Source organism: Wickerhamomyces ciferrii, contig 00068 (assembly GCF_000313485.1).
Source record: "Wickerhamomyces ciferrii WGS project CAIF00000000 data, strain NRRL Y-1031 F-60-10, contig 00068, whole genome shotgun sequence".
Classification (NCBI taxonomy): Eukaryota; Fungi; Ascomycota; class Saccharomycetes; order Phaffomycetales; family Wickerhamomycetaceae; genus Hansenula; species Hansenula ciferrii.
This window is the reverse complement of record NW_011887672.1, coordinates 13,083-34,923: the sequence shown is the minus strand read 5'-3', so window position 1 is coordinate 34,923 and position 21,841 is coordinate 13,083. Positions and strand designations below refer to the sequence as shown.

Below are 21,841 nucleotides of genomic sequence, written 5' to 3'. Positions count from 1 at the left end.
AAACACGTCTAGCCCCCGATTACCCAATCCGGTAATCTTCAAATGGAGTCTTCCGCGAATTCAAATGTTAAGGATCACAAATTGTGATATATAAACATAAACAAAAAATTACAAAGGCAAATGATGTTTTGAATTTCATTTCAACTCAATTATTATCATCAAAACACAAAACACGATCAATTGTTGTTATTAAGTCAATCAAAATGTTATCAGCTTTCCAAAGATTAACTGTTACTCAATCCGCTCCAGTCTTAAGAGCTTCATTCTCTTCAACTGTTCCAGCTTTCAAAGATGTTGCCGCCAGTACTAAAAAGACTAAAAAGAACAAAAAACGTATGTTATTAGGATTAATTGAGCTGAATTATATGTGTTATCAGAACTTTCTATAAGATCTGGTAGTCATAGATCCAAGATTTCCATTTCAACACATATTTCAAGACTTCGATTTTTTCAAAACTAGAATACTAACATTCAACTATAGCTTATAAGGGTTTAACAACTGTCTACTCCTTTTTCATTTCTGATTTTTATAAACAAAACGAATTAGAATTTAAAAATAAGACATTCGCTGAAAAGAATGAACTTGTTTCCAAAGCTTGGAAGAACTTAACTCCTTCAGAAAAGTTACCTTATGAAAAAAAACACTCTGCTGATAAACAAAGATATTTTAATGAAAAATCAGCTTATGAAGCCACTTTACCACCAAAAAGACCAAAATCTACTTTCCTTGCATTTGCAGCTGATATCAGAGATTCAATTGTTAAAGCAAATCCAACTGCAACTCAACAAGAAATTGCCGTTCTCTCTGGTAAAGAATGGAATGCTTTAGCTGAATCTAAAAAACAAGCTTATAAGGATGTTTACAATAAGGAACTTGCTGAATGGAACTCCAAATACGGTAAACAAGCTACTGCTTAATCTATTTCATAAATTTTATCTGAAGTTTAATGAAGATTTGGATCTATTTTTTTATCAAAAAACGGTTTTATAATTATATGTACCATTACAAGTTTACTCGATTTTTTTATATACGATATTAAATATTATTTTAAAATTTATGAATTGTAGACATGATCTTATTTACACATCACAGATCATATACCGCAGCTAATTATATATACTCTGACTTAATATTCTGATCGTCTGCATTGTTGAGGAAAAAATTATACATGACTCAAGAACTCTAAAGCAATAAAATGTACATCATTAATTGCACTCTATTTTGGAATATATAATATATTTAAACTTGTAAGAAATAAATAATTGAATAAATATATATGAAACTAAATCGAATTCATATCTATAAATTGATTCATTCTATGATTAACCAATATAAAATCCAACAAAGCAATTTTCCAACATTCTTTCAAAATTAACCCAACTATGATATTTATTAAACAAAGAAGTACCATCTCTTCCAGCACATTTCATAATTTCTTCAATACCACCAGGATGGAATTTAACATAAGGAGTTATATTATAAACTTTACCTTTTAATACAGTCCAACAATCATTTTGAGATTTATGATTTTTTAATAATTCTTTTGAAACTTTTAATGGGAATTCATTTGGAAATATACCTCTTAAATTTTGTCCTGAAGAATTTAAACGAGCCCAATCTAATGGAGAACAACCAGGTTCTAAACCAACTTTTTTTCGAGCACCTTGTGAAGAAGAACCACCAGCTCTTTGTGCAGAATTTATACTTGGAAATGAAGCATTTGAAGATGAAGGAGCCATCCCAGGCGGTATTCTTCCTGGTAATCCACCAGGTCTTGTTATAGGGTTTGAATTTGGAGGTGCTAAATGTCCTCTAGATCTTTCTTGAGATGATAAAGTTGAAACAGGAGGTATTACTCGAATATTATGGAAACCTGATTGAGATGATGGCGCTCTATTAACTGCATTTTTTGTTGATGGAGAGGTTGATTGGTTGGCTTTGCGTTGAGCTTCTAGTCTTGCTTGTATTGGGTTCTTGGGTACCTTAAACTCTTCCATGGTGTATATAATGCCAATATATTAGCTTTCTAGAGTTCCCGCCATAGAATCTATAAAACCGTTAAAGTAATAATAATAAAGTAATAATAAAGTAATAATAAAATCTAATGAAATGTTGTTCTTACCAATATTATCGATATCACGTTTATATCTCTCATATCATGTGACCATTCCGTTATAAGCCCTACACCACCGCTTTTCAATTTGCCACTAAATTATTATAAAAAAATAAACAAGCATGACATCATTTTGAAACTACTGATTAAGCTGTTCTCCAGAGTCCAAGCTTCAAATTAATCAAGGATTCATTCAAGAGTGATACGAGAATCTTCCAAGTTTTTACCAGCATTAACTTTCACAACCTGCCCATACAAACAACAACCACTCAACTTCTGCAAACACACGTACAAAATTCAAACAATAACAGATTTTTTAATTCTCACACAGTTTAAAACTTCCCAACGGCACAGTGCACACTTTCCATTTTACACTCAGTCATTCTTTGAAAAACAAAATTCCCAAAAGTTGGAGAAAATCCAAATTCATAAAAATTTACACCGTTTGAAAAGATAACAAATTTACTAAAAAACTCTAAACACGATTTTTACACTCTAGAATATAGCAAGAAGTGGAATTTTAATAGCTCAACAAATTTATTGCTTTAAATTCAATTAACTGGCTGCTGCTTTGAAAATATCTGGCTATAATATTTAATACACCTTACCGCTCTGTTTATTTAGTCCTTCTGCTGGTGTTTTTAAGATCCCTTGCGTATTGAATCAATATAAGCCCACTTTGAAAAAGAAGCTGTTGAAGATAATATAAATAGCTTTCAAGTGTTGTTAGTGAATGTCATTTATTGATAATATATTCAAATTCACCGATAAGTTATTAGGAAATACACCACAACAAGTTATTAGAATATCAAGAGAAGATTATCTTTGGTCAATATCATCCAATTTCGTTCATTATTTATATTTAAAACATTGGAAATACGTGTCAAATAATCAAAAACAAACATTATTAATAACTTCTTCATTAAGTCTTGTCTCTTTATACATCTTAGCTCCAACATTCATTCAACTTTTCCAATCACAAGAAACTATAGATAAAATGTTTAGTTCCAAAAGACAAGATAAATTCACCACCGGATTAATCAACACAAGAAATGATTGTTTTGCCAATAGTTCAATCCAAGCATTTGCTGCCTTACCAGGTCTTGATGTTTATTTGAATGACATCCTTAAGCAATATAAATTATTAACAAAATTACCAATCAACTCTAAAGGTTTGGAATTACCTCAATTACCATTACATGAAGCTTTAGCTAAAATTGTTTATGAATTACAAGAAACTATATTACAAGAACATTATGTTTCAGTTTGGCCTTTTTTACAAGTTATTGAAAAAATATTCAATTCAAAAATTTCAACAAATCAAAATGATGCACATGAATTAGTTCAATTAATTTTAGAAACTTTAGATAATGAAAATACAAAATTTAAAAGATTTGTTAAAAATAATAATTTGAATTTTGTCATACCCGAACTTCCTTTTAATGGTCTTTTGGCTGATCAATTAACTTGTCTATCATGTTTAAATTCATCAAAACCAAGTTTCCATCCATTTGCTGTCTTATCTTTAGCTGTTCCTCAAGGTCCATATATTACATTACAAGAAATGATGAAGAAAAATGAAGTTGAAACTATAAATGGTTATAATTGTTTAAGATGTAAAATTTCTGCAATTTTAAAAGTTGAAAGAGAAAATCAAACAAATCATGATCCTTCATTAGTTTCAAGATTAATTAAAAAGGAAAACAAAATAAGTATAAATGATGACCTGCCCGAAGAATTGAGTAAATTTATTTCAAATTATTCATATAATGGATTTGTTACTGAAAAATTACAATCAACAATTGTTAAAAAGACACTTGTTGTTAGAGCACCAAAATTGTTAACTGTTCATTTATCAAGATCAATGTTTACAGGAACTCAAGTTACAAGAAATGGTTGTAGAGTTGGATTTGAAGATGTTTTAGCTGTTAATGTTGATGAAGTTTTAAATAAAGCTTATCATAAAAAGCAAAAAATAGCAAAAAAATTGAAAAAACAACCATCAGTAATAAATGAAACCGTCATCAAAAAAGTTGAACAAGATGATGATGACGATGATGAAGATGATGATGATGAAAATGACGCAGATGATGATGATGATGGAGAAGATGAAGAAGATGAAGATATTGATGGTTATGATGAAGATCGTAATGAACCTCAACAATTGGCAAGAATTCATTCAAAAGTTTTAACTCAACATGAAGAATCTGTTTCAGAAACTGGTGAATCTGAAAATACAACCACTACTACAACAAATCAAGATCAATTTTCTCAAAATTCTCAAACTCAATCTGATAATACTTCACCAGATACTGATGAACATCCAAATTCTGATGATGAAAATAATCAAGATGTTGCAGATGATGATAGTGATAGTGATATTGAAGATCATGAATTAAATGCCTCAAAAGAAACTGTTAAATTTAGATTAAGAGCTATGATTAGACATACAGGTACACATAACGCTGGTCATTATGAATGTTATCGTCATAAACCTGCATTTGTTAAAGATATGCAAACAGATTCTATTGTAAATGCATCACCATTGATCAATTTTGGTGAAGATATTCCAACATCTGAACAAACTCCAGAAGTTGTCGTTGCACCAAATGAAGAACCTTTAGAAGTTCCAACGAGTCCTGCTACAAATGGTGCTTCGCTCAATGGTAATTCACCAAATGGTGGGAACACTGGTGGTATTTCAAGAAGAAGATCAACAAGATTAAGAAGATTAAGTGAAATTCCACCAACTACAAGTCTTTCACCAAATGGTAATGCTAATGGTCAAGGTGGGGACGTTTCAAGATCATCAATCACTGATAATGAAGATGCTACAACAACAGATAATGAAGATGGTTCACATTTCAGTCGTTTTAGATCTAAATTGGGAAGTTTTGTATCTAGATCACGTCGTCCATCTATAAGTATGTCATCAACTTCAAATGTTGGATCTCGTCGTGGTTCAGTTGCAAATATTGCACAACCAATGTCACAAACTAATTCAATTTCAAATACAAGTGCACCATTATCAGAATTACAAGAAGGTTTCCAAGAATTACAATTAAGTTCTGAAGCTAATAGTAGGAAACATAATAAAAGATTTAAAAAAATTTCTACTGTTGCTAAGTTCCCATTTTGGAGAATTTCTGATACAAGAGTTCAAGAAGTTAAGAAATTTGATGTTTTAAAAGAAACTCAAGCTGTTTATATGATTTATTATGAAAGAGTTTAAATCTTATCCACTCGTTCAAGTGATTATAAAATTGAGAACCTTCAAACAAAATATACCTAGAATTAATAATACCTACATATTCACGTACTATATATATGACACCAATTAAATGTAATAATGAAATAGTGTTACCTGTAGTTAATGGAGTATTCATTTTGACACTAGTTATGTTTCTGCTGATCTTCGATTAAGATTATTTGTAATACAAACTACATCTACCTGCGTACTGAATCAATAAATACCCTATTTATTACTATTACAATGTTTTAATATACAAAATGTACCCACTATTATACAAATTAAATTATTAGCCCTGAGATCAATTGATAACGACAACTAAATCACCAGATTCAACCATATCACCATTAACATGAAGGATTTTTAAAACTTTACCAGATTTAGTTGCATTAACAACCATTTCTGTTTTCATAGCTTCAACAACAACTAATCCATCACCTTCTTTAACTGTATCACCAACTTTAACTAATGGTTTCCAGAATCTACCATTATATTCTGAATAAACTAATTCAGCATCTTCTGGATATTGTTCTTCAGCTTCTTGTTTATTTGCACCATTTTTTTCTAAATCTTCATTTGCAACTTGAATTAATTTAGCAAATTCAGCAGCTTTTTCACCTTTTTGATTTTTTTCAAATTCTCTAATTGATTCAATATTCTTATCAATCCATCTTAAATATTCTTCATGATCGAAAACACTTTCTTCATAATCAACTTTGAATTGACCATGTTTAGCATCTTCAGTAAATTTATCTAATTCTTCTTCACTAACTGGATAGAATTCAACTTGATCGAATGGTGTCAATAACCATGGATGTTCTGATGAATGTTCACCTAATTTTAATTTATCCCAGATTGGAATGGTACGACCAACTAATTGATAACCACCTGGTGAATCCATAGCATAGATACACATGTACATACCACCAATACCAACAACACCATTTGCAGTATAAGTTCTTGATGGATTATATTTTGATCCTAATAATCTTTGACGAGGATCTAATGGAGTAGCACATGGAGCACCTAAGAAAACATCACCAAGACCTAAGACTAAATATCTTGCACTGTATAACATATCTCTGACATCTTCACGAGAAATATCATTAACATCAGCAATGAAGTCAACATTGTTTGGTAACCATGGGGCTTCTGAACGAATTGTTTCTTGATAACGAGTAACACAATCTAATGTTTTCTTATCTTCGAAAGCCATTGGTAATTTGAAAACTTTTGATTTAATTTTCCATTTGTTTTCAAATATTAACTCACGTTCATAAGCAATCAAAGTTTCAATTAATGATGATTGATCAATCAAATAACCATCATATTCAATCAAAACAGATCTAACACCTTGTGACATTTCAATAATACCAACTGTATGATGTAAATCAACCATTTCAATTAAACGATTGATTCTATAAGAAATATTCAAATCCATTAATTCACCATATTCTAATAATATGTAACGATCACCAGCTTGACGATAAGTGGCTAAAGGTGAATTATCGAAAGCTTTGAAAGTAGCAAGAACTGGATTTTCTGGTTTTGATAAGACTAAATCACCAGATAATGATGGATATGAACCTTTGAAAGATTCAATGGTTTCATCCTGAGTAATTTTCAAAGATCTAGCAGCATTATAAGAAACTGGAACAAATTTAATCAAATCACCTGGTTTAACTTGACCAATTTTCCACATTTCAGCATCAGCAACAACAGCTTGACAAACAAAACCACCTAATGAAGGACCATCACAAGTTAAAATAACTGGTTCATCACCAGTGAAGTTAATAGCACCCAAGGAATAGACATAATCATGTTGATTTGATGGATGAAGACCAGCTTCACCACCATCAGCTCTAGCCCATTTTGGTTTTGGACCAATTAATCTAACACCAAATCTATTGGAGTTATAATGAACTTTCCATTGTTCAGAGAAAAATTCATCAACTGATTCTGGTTTGAAATAATCTGGGGAACCATGAGGACCACAAGTAACACCAACAGTCCATTCTTTTGTTTCAAAAGCTGGAATCAATTCTTTTGGTAAAGAAACTGGTTCAGATTCTGGTGCTGGTAATGTATTACCATCTAAATATGGTTGACCAACGAATAAAACATCACCTAATTTCAAAACTCTACCATTGTAGCCACCCATGTTACCTAAAGCAAAAGTAGATCTTGAACCTAAGTATTCACTAACATCAATACCATTTCTAATAGCTAAATAAGCTCTTGAACCTTTAGTCAATTTACCGATAGCTAATTTATCACCTCTCTTAATATGGAGTGGTTCCCATTGTTTAACAACATCATTGTTAATCTTAGATTCAACTTCACCACCAGTAATAGCAATAATAGCATCAGTATGGAATTGAATAGTTGGACCATTCAAAGTGATTTCAATAGCAGGGGAAGCATTAGCATTACCAACAATCTTATTAGCCAATCTGAAAGAATAGTTATCCATAGGACCTGAAGGTGGAACACCAATTCTCCAATAACCAACTCTCCCTGGATAATCTTGAACAGTAGTGTAAGCACCAGGTGATAAAATTTCAAAAGCATTGGCTCTGTAATCATATGAATCTAAAATTTTGGTATGCATTTTAGCTTCTTCAAACATTTTAGAATTACCAACAGATCTCAAATAATCTAAATTAGTGATACAACCATAAACTGTAGTTTCATCTAAAGCTTTTTGTAATAATTTTAAAGCTTCAGCACGATCTTTACCATGAACAATAATTTTAGCTAAAGTTGGATCATATTCTGCAGAAACAACAGTACCCTTTTTAACCCAAGTATCGACTCTTGCCCATTCTGGAAAACTAACATCAGTTAATTGACCTGGTGATGGTCTGAAATCTTTAACTGGATTTTCAGCATATAATCTAGCTTCCATTGAAGCACCAGTAACTGTAATAACTTGTTTTGAAAAATCTGGAGAATCATTAGCTGCAATTTTCAACATCCATTCAACAAGATCTAAACCTGTAACAGCTTCTGTGATTGGATGTTCAACTTGTAAACGGGCATTAACTTCTAAAAAGAAAAATTCATCTCTTTTTTCTTCATAAATAAATTCAACAGTACCTGCACACTTATAATTCATTGAACTACCTAATTGTTCAGCAGCTTTTCTCATTTTTTGTCTTGTAGATTCTGGTAAGTTTGGAGCTGGAGTTTCTTCAATAATCTTTTGGTTACGACGTTGTAAAGAACAATCACGTTCACCTAATGCAATAGCATGACCAAACCCATCACCAAACATTTGAATTTCAACATGTCTAGCATTTTCAACAAATCTTTCCAAGAAGACACCAGCATCACCAAAATAAGCTTTACCTTGATGTTGAACAGTTTCAAAAGAATTTGGTAAATCATCTAATAAATCAACTTTTTGTAAACCAATACCACCACCACCGGCAGTTGATTTTAACATAACTTTAACTGAAGTTTCAGGATCATTTGATAAACCTAATTTTTTAGCAAATTCAACAGCTTCTGAAACATCTGAAATTAAACCTGAACCTGGAACTAATGGAACACCAGCTTTTTCTGCAATTTCTCTAGCTGAATGTTTTAAACCTAATTTTCTAATAGAATCACCTGAAGGACCAACAAATACAATGCCTTCTTTTTCACATCTATCAGCAAAATCAGCATTTTCTGAAAGGAACCCATAACCTGGGATAATAGCTTCGGCTTTTGAATCTTTAGCAGCCTTGATAACTTTTTCAATGTTAATATAAGTTTCAGCTGCTGAATCACCATGTAATGGTAATGCAATATCAGAATCTAAAACATGTTGAGAATATTGATCAGGATCTGAATAAATAGAAACAGCAGTAATTCCCATTTTTTTCAAAGTTTTAATGATACGAACTGCAATTTCACCTCTATTGGCAACTAAAACTGTATTGAAAGGTTTTTTAGCAGGGCTTGATTTAGAAGTTTCTTGAATATAATTCTTCCAACCACCAAATGAAGTAATATCAGTAGTACCTTTTTGTAAATAACCATATTCTTCACAAATAAAAGATTTAACCCATTCACCATCTTCTAATTCAACAGATCCGATACCTAAAGGTTGTGGAACCATTGAGATAAAAGTACCAAAGTTTTCTAATGGGACTGAATAAACTTCTAATTGAATTTTTTCACCAGATTCAGTAACTCTTCTTAAACCTGGTTTAGCAACTGGACCAACTTTTGGTAATGCATATAATTTATAATGTTTAGAAGTTTTGATAGATTTTATTAAAGTTGCATTGACTTTCTCTAATTGCCAATGTAAATCCATACCTTTCAAATGAGCACCAACAACGGCTAATTTAATAGATTGAGATAAATCAGGTTTTGGAACTGATAATTCATCACCTAGCAATGATTTAGATTTAGTAGCACCTAATGGCCTTTGTTCTGGAGTGAATGCAATTTTCAAATATTTATTAGCTAAATCTAATAAAGCATAATCTGTGAATTTTTGTGCAATTAAAGTAACACCATTTGGTAATCCATCAGGTCTAAATCCAGCAGGTAATGCTAAAGCAGCCATATCAGCTAAATTAACAAAATTTGTCCAAGTACCTTGATAAGAGTTAACAACAACTGGTTCTTTAGCAAGATCATCAAAAGTTGGATTTAATGGACAAGTTGGAACAGCTAAAACATCGATACCTTTTAATAATTGACGAACTTTTTGTAAGATACCTTGTCTTTTGTATTCATATTTAAAAGCATCTGCAGCACTAAATTTTGTTGCAGTTTTAATGATTCCAATAACGGTTGGATCTAAAGAATCTTCTGGTGGGTTTGTAGATAAGAAATCCTTTGTAGCTGCATATCTTTCAGCAACCCAAGGACCTTCATAAAGACATTTAGCTAAATCTAAAAGATCAGTGAAATCAATTTTAACAATCTCAGCACCTGTTGCTTTCAAATTTTCAATAGCCTTGTTGTATAATTTTGGATTTTCAGTTTCACCATACCATGGTAAATTTTCTGGAATTGCAATTTTTGGAGTTTTACCAAATGATTGTAATGGATTTGAAGGTAATGATCTTGAATATTCATCATTTAATGGATCAGGTTTTGCCATTATTGAAAAACATAATTGGGCATCACTTAAATTTAATGAAAAAATTGATGGAGCATCTAATGATTTACAAGCTGGTACAACACCATTTGTTGAGAAAACACCTAATGAAGGTTTTAATCCAATTAAATTGTTTAAAGCAGCTGGAACTCTACCAGAACCTGCTGTATCAGTTCCTAAGGCAATTGGTACAATACCTCTTGCAACAACATTCGCAGAACCTGCACTTGAACCCCCAGAGACATGTTTATCACTAAAAGCACATGGAGTTTTACCATAAGGAGATCTTACACCTACTAAACCAGTAGCAAATTGATCTAAATTGGTTTTACCAATGACAATAGCACCTTGATCTTTCAATAATTTGACAACAAATGCATCTTTTTCTGGTGTATAAGCAAATGAAGGACAAGCAGCTGTTGTTTCAAAATCTTTAGCATCGATATTATCTTTAACGGCTATTGGAACCCCATATAATTTAAGTTCTTCTTTATGTAGTTTTGATTGTAATATTTGCCATTGGTGTTTAATGTTTTCTTCTGAAGCTAAAGAAATCCAAGCAGGATCTTGTGGAGCAGAGTTTTGTGATTTTAATAGTTGTAATAATTGATCTAATGAATCATCTGGAGTTGAGTTTTTATGGAAATCTATCCAATCTTTAGCAGTCCATCCTATGTAAGACATGATATGATAAGAATAAGTAGTTAATGAACAACTAAAGAATAGATGAAGCGCTTTGTTGGGAAGACATGATTTATGGATGATGAGGAACCCTTGGAGTAATTTATATGACTTAGAACATTATTCAAGTTGATCTAGTAAATTGCAATCAGTATATCCAATCAGCCAATGATTGATCGTGATAAAGGTCGTGCTTATTCAGATTTGTTTTTTGTATGGGAAATTATTTTTTTTTTATCTTCGCCGGATTCTAAAAATTATCTGGCGTTTTGGCGATTTTAGCACAGAATCCTCACGAATTTTTGGCGTGTTAGGCAACAGGCTCATCTCCCGCGGTGACAATATTACGTATTGTAGGAGCAAAGTGTAGTGTGAGTTTGGGAGTTTGAACTGATTATGTAGTGCTGTTGACGTTGATTGTTCTTCTCCGTGTGTTGTAGGTTGACGTAGCTGTTGTAGGCTCAAGTTAAATACGCCGCTATATATAGATCAAATAATTGAACGATCGCTACAATTGAACTAGGTCGACGTGGATTGATATCAGAATATCATTAGCTAATGAAATATAAGCTGGTATAACTCTTGTGTCTACTAGATTAACAATAGAAAATAAAAGTCTCTTCTCCGCACCTTCCAGCACTTCGTTTGTTAATTATCATCACAAATATCAATAACAAGTTGTACCTATCGTACAAAATCTCAAATTATAACGGTGACACAATCTTGATAACGGGCCGTACCGAAAATTAACGACTTAGTTAACAGTGCACGGCCGGGTTATGGGATGGCTTTTAATTATTATTTATTGATACTACTTCGCTGTCCACTATTAGAGAGTATACATTGGCTACGTACCATATAATAGCACATATATACCAACTTGGATCATTGGAGCTGTACAATTCATGCGCATGTTATTCTGTTATACCAATCAATTGATCATTTACTACAAAGAAGCGATACCGTCTTTCAGGTAGCTGCTGCTATAGAGTACCAGCTTCATTACTACGTCTTATAAGGCAACACTATATAATTTTGTGTTTATATGTTAAGAATGAAAGCTTGATCATCGTATAAACAGAACTTCATGAATATCTTATGAATTGTAAATTGTATGACGACTGCAGACGATTGCGCCTGCTTATTGGTATATACCATCACCTCACACTTTATAATACCCAGTGACTCCTTAATTGTATTATATTTGAACTTTCAATTATCAGACGTTGTTGGGCTAGTTATTCCATATATACTGGTCGTTATACATACAACGGTACTATCGAATCATAACTTGTATGATATATGGATTGGAACGTCATATATACGTACTGTGCAGAGCTTCTAGGAAATCGCTGCGAATGCTTAATATATGTTTAGACCTCACAATACTCAAATGGATATAGTATTATTGAATACCTTTTATAAAATAGATTCGTATATTGTTAATAGTTAATAGATTTATTGATTAATCATCGGTAATCATCGGCTAAATACCCAACTCGGTCTTATTTCCTCGTCTTCCCGATTAGGAAATAGTTCCCATTCGAGCTATTATTAATACTATAGTAAAATTAAAATTTATGCACATTTTTTGACTTTAATGTTTTGACTTGAAAAAAAAGATACTTGGACATCTGCTTAATCATTGTCTTGAAAATTGAAGTATACAATAACTTGACTGAAGGTTTTAAAAGGAACTCATATTGAAAACTTGGCTTTAATTTCACTTGGAAATACTACGTTGGTTAAGTTTGCATTGTCAAAAAATTTTATGATCTTCAACTTTAATTAACCGTTCATTCTCGAAAATATTTATTAATTTATATCATCAATACAATTCACAATCAACTCCCATAATTGAATTCAGGTGTATATATTCAATTAAAACATGTCAACAATAAACTCCTCGAGTGATTCTAGTTATTACGAGGCTAATAGCTCTCCACCATCACCACCTCAAAATCCACAACCATTTACAGGTCATAATAATCAATCAAAAGAATCTGTTGAAACTTTTAAACCACAAAGAAGAAGATCCATTAGTTCATTAGATCCAAATGATAAAAGTTTTGTATCAAGTTTGAAAAAAACCATATCACATTCTTCATCAAATAGACCAAGTGAAGAAAATTCAACAAATTATAAAGATTATTCTGCAAAAAATTTATATGGTGAAGATTTAGATGCTAATGAAATTGAATTGAAAAGAACTCAAACAAAAGCAACTATTATAAACACACTAGAAGAAAGAGTAGCAAATGAATATCAAGATTCAAAAGAACAAGATATAGAAGCTTATCAACCAGACACAACAAATCAAGAACAAAGATCTCATAGATCAAAATCAATCTATTCACAAGTTGATAGAGAAGAAGCATTACCAACATTAAATGATGGTGTAGAATTTCAAGAAATTGATCCAGAATTAGTTACATGGGATGGTGATGATGATCCACAAAATCCAAGAAATTGGTCATCCCAAAAAAAATGGATTAGTATTGCAGTTGTTTCATTTTATACCCTTTTATCACCATTTGCTTCAACAATGTTATCACCTGCAGTTTCATCAATTTCCCAGGAATTTGGTAATACAAATGAAACAATTTCTGCATTAATGGTTTCAATTTTCATTTTAGCATGGGCTTTAATCCCGCCATTTGTTGCACCATTAAGTGAAATGTATGGACGTAAAATTGTTCTTGATGTATCAATTTGGGTCTTGATGGCTTTTAATATTGGTTGTGCAGTGAGTCAAACAACAACGCAAATGATTGTTTGTAGATTTTTTGCAGGTGTTGGTGGTGCTGCATCAATTGTTATTGGTGCAGGTACAATTTCTGATACAATGGATGTTCAAGAACGTGGATTAGCAATGTCAATTTATAGTTTAGGACCTACAATGGGACCATGTATGAGTGCATTAATTGCAGGTTATATTGTGGAATATGCATCATGGAGATGGTGTTTTTGGGTCTTGGTTATATTTAATGGTGTTATTGGTGTTTTAGGTAATATTTTTTTAAGAGAAACTTATGCACCAGTTTTATTGAAAAGAAAAGCTTCAAAATTAAGAAAATTAACTGGTAATGAAAATTTACATTCATTATATGAAATTGCTACAGGTGAAACAACATTTGATAAATTTTATGTTAATTTAAGTCGTCCAATTTTATTACTTTGTACACATCCAATGGTTTTCGGATTAGGTATTTTCATGGCTATTGGTTATGGATGTCTTTATATATTAATTGTTACATTTCCAGCAGTTTGGGGTCAAATTTATGGATTTAATAAAGGTTCAACAGGATTAATGTATTTAACATTTTTAATTGGTTATTTAATTGGTATTATTTTTTTCAATCAAAGTGCTAAATATGTTTTAAATAAATTAATTGCCAAAAATAATGGAGTAGCTAAACCAGAATTTAGATTACCATTATTATTATTTAGTGGTGTTACATTACCAATGGGATTATTTTGGTATGGATGGGGTGCAGAACATCAATTACATTATATGTTTACCGCAGTTGGAGCATCAATTTTTGCATTTGGAGTTATTGCAATTTTTTATTGTATTCAAAATTATTTAATTGATATGAATCCAAGATTCGCAGCAAGTTCTATAGCAGCAGCATCAATTTTTAGATCATTTTTAGGTTTTGCATTCCCATTATTTGCACCTGAAATGTTTAGATCATTAGGTTATGGATGGGGTTGTTCAGTTTTTGGATTTATTGCATTAGCAACAGGTATTCCATTCCCATTATTTGTTATATTATATGGTGAAAAATTAAGAATTTGGGCAAATAAAAGAATTGAAAGATCTCAAGCTAAAAGAGATGCTAAAAATTTAGCAAGATTGAAAAAAATTCAAGAAAGACAATTAAATGAAAAAAAACCTGTTAATGAAAAAGAAGTAGGTAATGTTAGTTCACAATCATCATGAATATGATCATCTCCAATATTACCAATATCATTTTTAATATATTCAACAAATAAAGAGTTTAGCTTCTGTATAATACGTTAGTTATATAACACAATTTTAATAATTTAATACACATTAATAACATAATCAAAAATGAGCCATATCAGATGGTTGTAGTGTAACAGCGCTAAGCAATTGTGAATCCATATATCAACAAACCAATATTGATCTCTTTGTAAGGCGCAGTTTATCAACTATATATTGTTGGCAGATAATATGGTGGGGTATTTATAATCAACACAGCGGTAATCTACTAAAAATGAACATCCATTAACCTAATCTATAAAGTCTTGATGTTCTTTGTTTTGTTTATTTGTTGTGTATACTTGGCTATATTGCGTGCTACAGTAAAACTTATCAATTGGCATTGGATTCTATCAGTAAACGATTGAATTATAATCCTTACTTACCGCCTTGGTGATAACATATAACTAAACGTCATTGGGAGTTCAAAGATTGACACATATTGCAAGTCACAAGATATAAAGATGATCATTTCTTTTTCATGCAATTGCATAGTCTATTAAACAATCATATGTAACCAACCTGGAGTTTATCTATACTTAGTCATTTTAACCAAAGCGGGATGGCCAAGAATAGCAATTTCAAAGATACATCTTTAGATGATAATCAATGTATCACAGCCTAATATATATACTATCCTTTAATGTTCGACCGGTAATTGTAAAGACTTCTAGGTTATCTCGGATGGTTCTAGAATCGTGGGTCCTTATCCTATAATTAATTTTGTGCCAGGTGCCACGGTTAAAACTGATTATATATAAAGTACACCATACATGTGTTGATATTATGTAGCTTGACACATTATTAATATTAAGATTATATAGGCTATTTGGAGACGATAGATTGACATTGTACAGTCACTATTATTATATGACGTGAATTTGATCCTATATATAATGGTCTATCAATAGCCAGGTAAGAATACATACGTTGTGGTGTTGATTGTGGTCGTGAGACCAATATTTGTTCCGCGATCACCACTTATCTACAATCTACAATTTGATAAAATGCCAATACCATTAAAGGCCAAGAAGCTGGAATAAAAAGTAAGCAAAAACGTGGTCAATAAGCTATACAACCATATACCCAAGCTATTTAGGGTATGGAACAACACAGCAATAGTAAAGCAGCCAACGGTTAACCATCTGACAATGTCTATTAATATGAGTGATTAGACACAATCTCACCACCATGTTTATTATTCTCATTCAATATGAGCTGATATTTTATAAGGAAACGATTTTACTGTACTAACTAAAAAGTGAAAACCCCTGGTTCGCGACACATGTGACAAGAATTTTACGACCTATTTTTTACAGTGGGCACATGCGTCCCTTACCGATTTCCTTTTGGCTCACACTTTTAAACACGGTCAGTGGGTAATGGGTAACTTCTTGGTATTAGCAATTGGTTACTTGTTGGGCTAATAAAGGTATGAATTATGTTTGTTATGTTTGTCTTATAAATACAACATACAAGATTGTTATTGGTGTTGATATATTCCTGTTGTTTACGGGATTCTTCTCCATGCAAAAAGATTCTCGCAGAACCTCTTCTCCCAAAGCAGAAGTTCAAGATGAGTTGATCCAATTTCCCTTGCATGAATTGAAAATATGTAGTTTCCTATGCGGGGCTTACCGGTTCCATAAAGCCTGCAATTTTGAATTTTGATAAACAAATTCCTTTGATTGTCTTGACATTGTCTTTATGGAGAAATAGTCATGTCTATATAAATACAAAGCAATTCCCACTTTATCAAGATGTTGATCTTTCAAATACAATCTTGTTAATATTGTTTAGTTTCAATAAATAGTTCTTCAACAATAATCATTCATACTTCATATACATATATTCAATTGTAACTATAATTATCATTACTTATATTACATAGAAGAACTATTAGAAAGAAAGAAACATATACACTATTACTAGGGCGCTTAATTATTTATAATCAAATTAAACATAGAGAACAAAGAGAATACAAAGCTATATCATGTCTAGTTCTGAAGATGCAAAACTAAATCATGCTGCTACTATAGGAACTAAAGGAACTTATTCAAGTTCTGATGATGGTCAAACTTTTGATGCTTATAGAGAAACTATTGAAACAACTGAAAAATTCTTTAAAACTAATATTCAAGAAGGTTTATCTGAACAAACTGCTGATCAATTATTAAAACAATGGGGTGAAAATACTCTTGGTGATGATCAAAAAATTAATGTTGTTAAAATTATTGTTCGTCAATCTTGTAATGCTATGATTTTAGTGTTGATTATATCTATGGCTATTGCTTTAGGTATTAAAGATTGGATTTCTGGTGGTGTAATTGCCTTTGTTGTTGGTATTAACGTTGGTATTGGTTCTTTACAAGAGTATAAAGCTTCTAAAACTATGAATTCTTTAAAATCTTTATCTTCTCCAACTGCAAGAGCTATTAGAAATGGTGAATTGAAGACTATCCCAACAAAATTTGTTGTTCCAGGTGATGTTGTTTCTGTTAAAGTTGGTGATACAATTCCTGCAGATTTAAGAATTGTTGATTGTTTAAATTTTGAAACTGATGAAGCTTTATTAACTGGTGAATCTTTACCCGTGGCTAAAGAATTTGAAACTGTTTATCATGAAGAAATTGGTGTTGGTGATCGTTTAAATATGGCTTTTTCATCTTCAGTTGTTACAAAAGGTCGTGCTACTGGTATTGCAGTTAAAACTGGTTTACAAACTGAAATTGGTGAAATTGCTCAATCTTTAAAAAGTCAAAAAAAATCATTACATACTGATGATGATAATTCTGCATGGAAAAATTTCTTAATCTTGATTAAAGATGGTGTTGGTTCATTTTTAGGTACAACTGTTGGTACTCCATTATCAAGAAAATTATCAAAATTAGCTATTGGTTTATTTATTGTTGCAGTTTTATTTGCCATTATTGTTATGGCTACTCAAAAAATGGTTGTTCCAAGTGAAGTTGCAATTTATGCAATTTGTGTCGCTTTATCTATGATTCCATCTTCATTAGTTGTTGTTTTAACAATTACAATGAGTGCAGGTGCTAAAACTATGGTTCAAAGAAATGTTATTATTAGAAAATTAGATTCTTTAGAAGCTTTAGGTTCAATTAATGATATTTGTTCAGATAAAACTGGTACTTTAACTCAAGGTAAAATGTTGGTTAAAGCTGTTTGGGTTCCATCTTCTGGTACTTATAATGTTCATGATACTTCAGATCCTTTTAATCCAACAATTGGTACGCTATCATATTCTTCACAATCACCAAGTGAAAATTCAAAAGATCATTCTGAAAAACCTGATGAAACTAATGTTGATATTGAAAATTCATTTTTCCAAAATTGGTTATATTGTGCTACATTAGCTAATATTGCAACTGTTTTTAAAGATGAACATGGTGATTGGAAAGCTCATGGTGATCCAACTGAAATTGCTATTCAAGTTTTCGCTTATAGAAATGGATTACCAAGATCAGATTTAACAAAAGGTGATTTACCAAAATATAAACATATTAATGAATTCCCATTTGATTCTTCTGTTAAAAAAATGAGTGCAATTTATAATGAAGCTGGTAATGAAAAGGAAAATAAAGTTTATACAAAAGGTGCTGTGGAAAGAGTTTTACAATCTTGTAAAAATTGGTATGTAAATGGTGAATTAAAACCATTAACTGAAGAAGATCAAACTTCAATTGAAGAAAATATGAATAGTTTATCTGGTGAAGGTTTAAGAGTTTTAGCATTTGCAACTAAAACAATTCCAATTGATCATGATACTACAAATCGTGATACAATTGAATCTGATTTAACATTTTTAGGTTTAGTTGGTATTTATGATCCTCCAAGATTAGAATCCCTTGGTGCTGTTAAAAAATGTCATAAAGCTGGTATTAATGTTCATATGTTGACTGGTGATCATCCAGGTACTGCAAGAACAATTGCTCAAGAAGTTGGAATTTTACCACATAATTTATATCATTATGCTCAAGATGTTGTTGAAAGTATGGTTATGACTGCTAAACAATTTGATGATTTAACAGATGCACAAATTGATGAATTACCTGTTTTACCATTAGTTATTGCTCGTTGTGCTCCACAAACTAAAGTTCGTATGATTGATGCTTTACATCGTCGTAAAAAATTTTGTGCAATGACTGGTGATGGTGTTAATGATTCTCCAAGTTTGAAAAAAGCTGATGTTGGTATTGCTATGGGTATTGCAGGTTCAGATGTTGCAAAAGATGTTTCAGATATTGTTTTAAGTGATGATAATTTTGCTTCAATTATTAATGGTATTGAAGAAGGTAGAAGAATGAATGATAATATTCAAAAATTCGTTTTACAATTATTAGCTGAAAATGTTGCACAAGCTTTATATTTAATGATTGGTTTAGCATTTAAAGATGTTAATGGATTAAGTGTTTTCCCATTATCACCAGTTGAAGTTTTATGGATTATTGTTATTACTTCATGTTTCCCAGCTATGGGGTTAGGTTTAGAAAGAGCACAACCAGATGTTATGCATAAAGATCCAAAACCTTCAAAAGAATCTGTTTTTTCAAAAGAAATGCTTGTTGATTTACTTTGTTATGGATTTTGGATGGCAATTTGTTGTTTAGGTTGTTTTCTTGTTGTTACTTATGATTGGGGTAATGGAGAATTAGGTACTGATTGTAATAAAGAATATAGTGATTCATGTTATTATATTTTTAGATCAAGATCAGCTTCATTTGCTACAATGACTTGGTGTGCATTAGTTTTAGCTTGGGAAGTTATTGATATGAGAAGATCATTATTTGCAATGCAAGATGAAACAGAAACACCATATACTCAAGTTTTCAAAGATTTATGGTCAAATCAATTTTTATTTTGGTCAGTTGTTGGTGGGTTTATTTCAGTTTTCCCAGTTGTTTATATTCCAGTTATTAATAAAGTTGTGTTTTTACATGGACCAATTGGTAAAGAATGGGGGTTAGCATTTGCATTCACTATAGCATTTTGGATTGGATGTGAATTTTATAAATTTTTGAAGAGACAATATTTAAAGAAACAAACTGTTCATAATCCTGAACATGATTTAGAAAAGAAGAATCCATTTGATAAATATGCAAGTTTTTCAAGAGCTGGTACTATGCAACCAGGAGCATAAACATAAACATGTTCAATTTTAATTAATTTTATCATATACATATACAATTTTGGTATTATATCCTATACCACACACACACACATAATGCATTGAATTTTCATGATATTGTTTTATTAATAGTTTAATTAGATTTTTTTTATATATTATATAATTATAATACAATTTATTTTTGATTTTGAAAACCTTCTGTATTGTAGTCTATTCTATACTTCATTAAAATAATTTATAACTTGCATATTAAAATCTTTAGGATTATCTAAAAAGATATTATGACCTGCATTTTTAATTATAGTAAAATCATTTTCCACTTTATTCATTCCATTTAACTCATTAACTGCTTCAAATCCAGCTTGAACATTCATCCAATCAAATTGTCCATACATAATCATCACTGGAATCTTAACTTTATCTAAATTATCTAAAATTGGATCAAAACTTAATAAAGAATTATTAAACAAATTTTTAAACATCTTGAATGAATTATTTTTTTGATAAATTAATAAAATTGTATAAATTAAAAAAAAATTATTCAATTCTTTAGAATCAATCAGGGAATTTGTTGAACTTCTTGTTAATCTTGAACTTAAATATTTAGAAACTAATCTGACCCCCAGGGGACCTAACCATTTCAAGATATTAAATCCATAATTCATAACAAATTTAGGGATGAATCCTGATCTAAAATAATTTGAATCCTTAGGGTTTGAACTTATGATCCCCTGTGTTGACTTGTTATGTATTGATGAGATATTTCTTTCCATACCTAAAGGAGAAACTAAAATTAATTTTTCAATATGTTGTGGATATCTTAAACAATATTTAAATGATAAAAATCCACCAAATGAATGACCTAATAGATTTATTTTATTTAATCCATTGGTTTGTCTCCAATTTTCAATAGCTTCAATATAATAATTTTCTATTGATGTTATTGTTTTTGAAATTTGAATTAAATCTTGATCAACTTGATACCCAATTTTATCACCATTAGGTTCCAATTTCACTATAGATTCCAATGATTTAATATCTAATGGAGCCTTTTGGGATAATCCAATATCTGGTAAATCTATAGTATATAATTTTTGGAACCTTTGTGATAATTCAGTGAAATTTTTATGATAAAAAATTCCACTTGATGCAAAACCATGGATTAATAAAGTTGGTGTTTTGATTTGTGCTTTTGGGTTTATTATTTTAATTTCACCAAGTTTTGATACTATATTTGATTCAATTTTAGCATAGGGATCTATTTTTAATGATTCTAGAATTTCATTTTGATAATTTGTTAATGTTTTTCTAGGATTAAAGTCCAACGCCCATTTAAAGAATAAAGAAGTTGATGATAATAAACCTAATTCATAAGAGTTTTTTGATTTTTCAGATGATATTACCTTCTGTATTAACGTCTTTTGTTTTAAAGGTTTAAAACTCGTTGAGAAGGGTCTTATTGAGTATCTGAACATATTTGTTGATAATTCATGTTGATGGTTTTGTTTATCAACGGGTATTAATTTTTCGCCGGGAT

General features: G+C 30.8%; 7 protein-coding genes across 7 annotated transcripts; 4 read left to right on the top strand and 3 right to left on the bottom strand.

Moving 5' to 3' along the window:
* Positions 1 to 203: 203 nt before the first annotated feature.
* On the top strand, positions 204 to 918 carry ABF2 (DNA-binding protein ABF2; the record flags this gene model as incomplete). The annotated part of the gene is made up of 2 exons (XM_011276695.1): positions 204 to 303; positions 482 to 918. 2 exons carry the CDS (start codon positions 204 to 206, stop codon positions 916 to 918), a joined length of 537 nt encoding a protein of 178 aa, XP_011274997.1.
* Positions 919 to 1,323: 405 nt separating this feature from the next.
* On the bottom strand, positions 1,324 to 1,998 carry IRC21 (Irc21p; the record flags this gene model as incomplete). The annotated part of the gene is made up of 1 exon (XM_011276694.1): positions 1,324 to 1,998. The coding sequence occupies one exon, from the start codon at positions 1,996 to 1,998 to the stop codon at positions 1,324 to 1,326; it is 675 nt and encodes a 224-aa protein (XP_011274996.1).
* Positions 1,999 to 2,847: 849 nt separating this feature from the next.
* UBP16 (putative ubiquitin-specific protease UBP16) lies at positions 2,848 to 5,346 on the top strand (the record flags this gene model as incomplete). Its single annotated transcript, XM_011276693.1, has 1 exon — positions 2,848 to 5,346. The coding sequence occupies one exon, from the start codon at positions 2,848 to 2,850 to the stop codon at positions 5,344 to 5,346; it is 2,499 nt and encodes an 832-aa protein (XP_011274995.1).
* A 319-nt stretch (positions 5,347 to 5,665) lies between these two features.
* Positions 5,666 to 11,152, bottom strand: DUR12 (bifunctional urea carboxylase/allophanate hydrolase; the record flags this gene model as incomplete). Its single annotated transcript, XM_011276692.1, has 1 exon — positions 5,666 to 11,152. One exon carries the CDS (start codon positions 11,150 to 11,152, stop codon positions 5,666 to 5,668), a length of 5,487 nt encoding a protein of 1,828 aa, XP_011274994.1.
* Positions 11,153 to 13,037: 1,885 nt separating this feature from the next.
* BN7_2624 (MFS transporter) lies at positions 13,038 to 15,095 on the top strand (the record flags this gene model as incomplete). Its single annotated transcript, XM_011276691.1, has 1 exon — positions 13,038 to 15,095. One exon carries the CDS (start codon positions 13,038 to 13,040, stop codon positions 15,093 to 15,095), a length of 2,058 nt encoding a protein of 685 aa, XP_011274993.1.
* A 2,056-nt stretch (positions 15,096 to 17,151) lies between these two features.
* On the top strand, positions 17,152 to 20,316 carry ENA2 (Na+-exporting ATPase; the record flags this gene model as incomplete). Its single annotated transcript, XM_011276690.1, has 1 exon — positions 17,152 to 20,316. One exon carries the CDS (start codon positions 17,152 to 17,154, stop codon positions 20,314 to 20,316), a length of 3,165 nt encoding a protein of 1,054 aa, XP_011274992.1.
* A 203-nt stretch (positions 20,317 to 20,519) lies between these two features.
* On the bottom strand, positions 20,520 to 21,779 carry BN7_2622 (uncharacterized protein; the record flags this gene model as incomplete). The annotated part of the gene is made up of 1 exon (XM_011276689.1): positions 20,520 to 21,779. One exon carries the CDS (start codon positions 21,777 to 21,779, stop codon positions 20,520 to 20,522), a length of 1,260 nt encoding a protein of 419 aa, XP_011274991.1.
* Positions 21,780 to 21,841: the final 62 nt, after the last annotated feature.